At 38.2% G+C, this 6499-nt stretch overlaps 1 protein-coding gene across 1 annotated transcript; it reads left to right on the plus strand.

The window, feature by feature from the left end:
• Nucleotides 1-387: 387 nt before the first annotated feature.
• pou4f1 (POU class 4 homeobox 1) lies at nt 388-3718 on the plus strand. Its single transcript, XM_028801262.2, has 2 exons — nt 388-868; nt 1213-3718. The coding sequence occupies exons 1-2, from the start codon at nt 746-748 to the stop codon at nt 2185-2187; spliced, it is 1098 nt and encodes a 365-aa protein (XP_028657095.2). The 5' UTR covers nt 388-745; the 3' UTR covers nt 2188-3718.
• The last annotated feature ends 2781 nt before the right edge of the window (nt 3719-6499 follow it).

Below are 6499 nucleotides of genomic sequence, written 5' to 3' on the forward strand. Positions count from 1 at the left end.
TGTATAGTAATTGTGAAATAGCTATGTTTGCGTGTGTGTTTGTTTAATCACGCGACATCAAGGAATTAAAATGGATATTATTTATTCACATAAACGCACTGGATGCTTTACAGTGATTGTTATGAATTTACTGTTATGTTGTTTCAACTGGGTTGAATACGTATATCCTATGAGGCAGCACTTAAATAAGCTGAGAAAATAAGTCCAATATGCATGTCTTAATAGCTTAAAACCTGTCGAAGAGTCATAAAAGAATGCTAGCCGAGTTCGAAGGCATCTTATCCTAAAAGCTGCAAGTTTTGTAGCTACACAAGCACCACCGCGCATGCCCAGAATCCACAGGTGTAGAACCTACTCTTGGTCGTTTCTCTCGGTCCACTATAAGAAGCTCTTGCTCTGGCAGCGCAGCGACCTATGGATCTGCTGCTGAGTTGGAGATGCAGGTTGGCTTAAGAAAAGTCCACTGTGGATGGAGAGAGTGCAGTTCGAGGTCTCGCGAGAACAGCGGGGCTCGCCAAACGAGATGTGGAGGGCTCAGGTGTAGGAGCTCATCTCATCCTCGCGCAAGGATGCAGCAGACAGATAAGTGAGACTGAGACTGGAGGCAACACTGCGTGATTGTACAGCTTCAAGCGGCGTTCAGCATCATCAGATACCGCGAGGATCGGGACCTTGTATTAGTATTTTTTATGTCTTTTGTTTTCTTCAGCAGTGGAGTTTTTTGTTTATTCGAGATTTGGCAAAAATGATGTCAATGAACAGCAAGCAACCACATTTTGCCATGCATCCGACTTTACCTGAACATAAGTACTCCTCTCTGCACTCCAGCTCGGAGGCAATAAGGAGAGCCTGTCTACAGACACCACAGGTAAATGAACTCAACTTATCTTGGCGTCCCGTTCTATGTCAGGGTTGCATGCATATGCGCGTGTGTGTGTAATAATAAGATCGCTGCAAGGCACATTTTGACAAGCTGTGCTTAATGTTTTTTTCATGTATGCCTCGGCAATCATCTGCAAGCCTGTGATCTTTTTTGAAAGCATATTCATACAAGGTTCCGACTTCATTTTTTGTATTAATTTTTATGACAAGCTTCTAAAGCGATTTTCCTGGTGTAACGAGATGACAGGATTCCCTCGGCTGATAATAACCTACCGATTCCTTTCTTTTCTCTTTTCTTTGCCTTTCCCCTTTTCTTTCTGTGTATTTCAGCTACAGAGCAATATCTTCGCTAGTTTGGATGAAACTCTTCTGGCCCGCGCGGAAGCACTGGCAGCCGTGGATATCGCCGTATCTCAGGGCAAGACGCATCCCTTCAAACCGGACGCGACGTACCACACCATGAACAGCGTGCCATGCACATCTACCTCTACTGTGCCCCTTGCCCATCACCACCATCACCACCACCACCACCATCACCAGAACCTGGAGCCCGGAGATCTGTTGGACCACATCAGTTCACCTTCGCTAACCCTGATGACCGGCGGACACGATGGAGTCGGGGGTGGCGGAGGAGGAGGTGGCGGCAGTTTGATTTCCACCTCTGCCCATCCGCACTCGCACATGCACGGCTTGAGCCACCTGTCCCACCAGGCGGCTATGAATATGAACTCTCCGCTCAGTCACCACGGGCTTCTGCCGGGTCACCACGGAGGAGCTCAGGCTACGCCAGGGCTCACCAACAATGGACTGCCCTCAATTAACGATTCGGACACAGATCCAAGGGAGTTGGAGGCTTTTGCGGAGCGTTTCAAACAGAGGAGAATTAAGCTGGGGGTCACCCAAGCGGACGTTGGCTCGGCCCTCGCAAATCTCAAAATCCCAGGTGTGGGGTCACTTAGTCAAAGTACCATCTGCAGGTTTGAGTCTTTGACTCTGTCGCACAATAATATGATAGCACTCAAGCCAATCCTGCAAGCGTGGCTGGAAGAGGCCGAGGGGGCCCAGAGGGAGAAAATGAGCAAACCTGATATTTTTAACGGAGGAGAAAAGAAACGCAAGAGGACCTCGATCGCTGCTCCAGAAAAGCGATCTCTGGAAGCGTACTTTGCAGTTCAGCCCCGTCCCTCATCAGAGAAGATCGCGGCAATCGCGGAAAAACTAGACCTTAAAAAAAACGTGGTGCGAGTATGGTTTTGCAATCAAAGACAGAAACAGAAGCGACTGAAATTTTCAGCGACCCACTAGTCTTGCAAGGGGGTCCAAAGACATTATTCTGGGGACCAAGGAACCTATAAACCTTCACTGTTTTAGTCTTCTGCTTGTTTTCCTAACGGAGGCTTTAAAACATGAACACGGGGGTGGTGATTTATTAAGTCACTTGTTTTATGAGGCTTTATAATTTCTGAATTATTTTTCACGTTATTGGTGAATGTGAAGTATGCAAACCGCAGGTAATTCAGATCGACGTCTGTCTTGGATGGAGACTGTTAGAGAGCGAAAACAAAAGAAAGAAAAATATTACAAACAGACTGTATCAGCCGATCTGAGTATTGCCTTTTTTTGAATTCATTGTAAAATGAGAGTTGATTGATGTTTAATTGCATCATTTTAGAATTTAAAAAGTCACATTTGTTTCAAGTAAAAAAAGAAATAAAAAAAAGACAGCCATTTAAAGGGTTACCTCATTAGCTGTTGCTATTCGCAGACTGGCTCGAATATTATGTTTCATAATGGTAACATTATAGGGAAACACTGCGCTACAGATTTAGAGATCTCTCAAATGTGACCCCGAGCTTCTTCAGTGTTACATAAATTGTGAGTAACTGTTTTTTTCCCTGTAAGTCGTATGCCACTGATAAAATATTAAACGGGAGGGTTGATCAAAATGATCGAGGTTTATATTCCAGGGGAGCTGAGAGAGCTGAAGGGTCAGCATAACAAATGAAAATAATCATAAAAATTAAACGAGGAATGCATTCGTTCCAAAGGTCTGCATGACTACAGAGAGAAAACTATTACTTAATGGTGTGTTATTAACGTTATTTGTCTGCACTCTTCTAATTAACCCATTTTGTTTGTGTTTGTTGTTTTCAATTCCTTTTTAGACTTTGCACTACAACGTTTTTATTTTTAATTATGTTCGACATATGTGTACACTCCAATAATGAAACCCCCATCCTCTACCAGCTTTCATGTTTTTAAGTTATTGCCTTTTGTTCCGATGGTTTAAAGTAGGCATAGCTGTTACCTACAAATCTCGCATGACTGGAAGGAGATTTACCATGAACTCAGATTGAGCGAAATAAATAAATAAACAAACGAAAAGAAAAAGGTACGGAATAAAATCAGTATTTTGTGTATAATGGTTTGCGGTGCAAACGTTCTATGCATTAAAATGACTAATTAAGCACTAAATTGGTATCTACTAGTAGACCTTTGTGGATGGTGTAATCTCACTCTTTACTGCCTGTTTTCACAGAAAAAAAAGAAAGACCCATTATTTGTCGTGTTGATTGTTTTTTTAAAGTTGTTGGTTGTAACACTTTCCTTTGTGCACAAGTATGTTTACAAACTGCGATCACACGTGCATCATGGACTGTCACTGTCTCATCTACCTGTCCACGTTTGCTGAGCTTTCTCCTTTGTTGTGTTATTTTATTTATTGATTGATTTTTTTTTTTATTTTGATTTTTTATTTATATAAAGTAATTTCTGTAAGCCAAATATAACAACAGGGAGATGTGTCCCAGCACTCAAAATAAAAATCATAAAGCCATTCTGTTTCGGAGTAAAGTGATTTTTTGTTTCTTGTTAGAAGGAGTTTTACTTATTTAAAGTCACACCTTCTGTACAGTCTGTGTGTGGTTAATTGTGTACTCTATGAGTGGTGATTTTTTAAAGGTGCAGCTCAAAAACAGGACATGTCCAGTGAAGCCTGATGTTACAAACTCTAAGAAATATTATGGAAACGTCAACTTTCACAAACAAGTCCTTTTAGGTGTTGATGTAAACACGACAGCGGGGGGCTTCATGCGCAATTTTGTCGGAATAACAATCATTAGAAACGGGTAGGATGCCACCTACTGATGCAAATGTTTAAAAAAGAGAGAAACAAAAGTCCCAGTTTCATTCATTGAACTTCACTATCATATAACAATTATTATAGTTATCACTTTTTTGTTTGTGGAATTACAAACACACTCCGACGCACAAAATAAACAGACTAATGCTAATATGAATACGAATAGATTCTTATAAGCAGGCAACAAACATCTGTCGTATTCGTGATTTCTAAAAAATGAAAGTTGTACAATTTCGTGATTTATGTTCTTGCGGAAAACGGGTACTTTGTGGGCACTACAGGGCAGCAGGCTTGTGTTACTTAACGTGCTACTTTTCATTCTTCATATCCCTCTGTGTTTAAATCAAGCAGAAATAAATATAAAAGTATTTAACATGCAAAACTTTCTCACCACATAGACAGAGGAGCCCTAACCAAAACTTGAAGGAAACATTGCAAAAAAAGTGCGCTGTTTTGGAATTGTGTATTTCCGTTAAACTAGCCGAGCGCATCCTATTTATGATAATAATTTACCTTATCATACCACGCAGGCTCAATGTACCTCGCGTTGCTCCCGTGCGTACAACATTTGGAATGAAAAAGTAGGAAATCGTATCTGCAGTTGGCCATGCTGGAAATCCCGAAACGCGCACGACTGAGAAGTTATGCAATTTCGGTGTAACACTTGTTCACCAATTGCTTTCAACTTAGATTAGACCATCATAAATGAATAATAGACACCCACTGCCATGATAGTATTGATTTTTCACTCTCCTGTGATATTAAGACTAATTCTGTAGTGCATGAACAAGAAAAAGCTTCGCTACGTGCACCGAAGAAGCGGGAGCGATTTCTACCTCACCACAGAATCAATTATCTATTAATGTGATTACGGTGATGATTAGCGCTGTCATCGCCATCTTATGCAATGTGATTCTAAAACTATTCATTGAAAAGCACATATTATTATTACTGTTGTTGTTATTATTGTTGTTGTTATTCGAGAGAGTCATTTTACGAACATGATATCAGATTATAAAATTTGCCTTTACATTTTATTCATTTATTTATTTAAATTACTTTTTTTTTTTAAATAAAAAGTCGTTTTCCACTTGCAGTTGTAAAGGTTTTAATCCGTAAAAAAGATCCTGAATGAATTGTTGACGCGATTTAAAAGATATTTAAGCTCAAACAAATAAAGCATACACAGTAACAGAAATACATTTATTTTCAATGCGTTCAGATTTAAGCTCTTAAAAAGATTTAAATAAACCTAACACAAGTTACTGGAGTTTTTTGCTATATTAAATTATTTGATCAAAACAGTAGGTAAGCTTTAATAAAGTGAGTATGAATAGGCAGTACAATTAAACCGAATTTTGGAAAAGGCGATTAATATTTCACACACGCGCGCGTCTATATGTACAGTATATTACGCACATTTCAATCACCATGGCCAATAATCAGCGTTTTGGTTTATACAACTAACATTTAATCCGTTTTTATATATATAAAAAAATCTCTTATGAAGCCTAACAATACGTAGAATTTACCGAGCGTGTTATTTACATAATAAAGCATAACTTATAATGGCTTTTATGTATGCCATATTACTGGAGAAGCTGGCGTTAAAAGGGTTTAGTTTGGGAATTTGACATATACAGGATGCTTTATTCGTTGACAATAAACATTTAATGAAGGCTGAGACCTGCCTGTCTCCAAACATTATCCGAATAACTTCAGACGATAACATAACGCAATTTTTGCATTAAAGAGGACATACATACCTCCATGTAGACATTCCTTTATTTAAACTGACCAATGAACCCGTAATCCAAAAGATTTCTTTGAGTTTAATAGCGCACTCTCCACTATGCAGACATCCAGAGCTTAAAATGAAATGTTAAATACAGGTAATGCAATATTAATCGGTCTTTGGTGATATAAAATGCAATATTTTCAGACAGCTAACGGGGATTTTCAGACGAAGAGCAGATGAAAACTGGTCACAGCTGTATCTGCACAGAGCGAAATATTTATTGCTTTGTGTAGCTTTTGGCTACAAAGAACAGAAGATTGTTAATTAGGTAAGAACATTTCTGCATATTATCATTATTATTGTCATTATTATTTCTTGGATATGTGTGTGTGTGTGTGTGTATATATATATATATATATATATATATATATATATATATATATATATATATATATATATATATATATATATACACACACACTACTATAATAATATATAGTATACACACACGTTGCAGGAAAATTCATAACTTGTTGAATGGTAAAGTTAGCCACTCAGTATTATTGCACCTGATCAGTGTATTATCACTCAGCTGAATAAAAGTTATCACTGTTCACCACAGTACTATAACTTGAGGGAAAAATTATATATATATATATATATATATATATATATATATATATATATATATATATATATATATATATATATATATATATATATATATATACGTCATT

Source organism: Erpetoichthys calabaricus, chromosome 4 (assembly GCF_900747795.2).
Source record: "Erpetoichthys calabaricus chromosome 4, fErpCal1.3, whole genome shotgun sequence".
Taxonomy (NCBI): domain Eukaryota; kingdom Metazoa; phylum Chordata; class Cladistia; order Polypteriformes; family Polypteridae; genus Erpetoichthys; species Erpetoichthys calabaricus.

Bases quoted from the DNA above. Each gene is read 5' to 3' on its own strand.
- pou4f1 (XM_028801262.2), top strand. From the start codon at position 746: ATGATGTCAATGAACAGCAAGCAACCACATTTTGCCATGCATCCGACT. The intron at 869-1,212 runs GTAAATGAACTC...TGTGTATTTCAG, and splicing joins CCTGTCTACAGACACCACAG to CTACAGAGCAATATCTTCGC.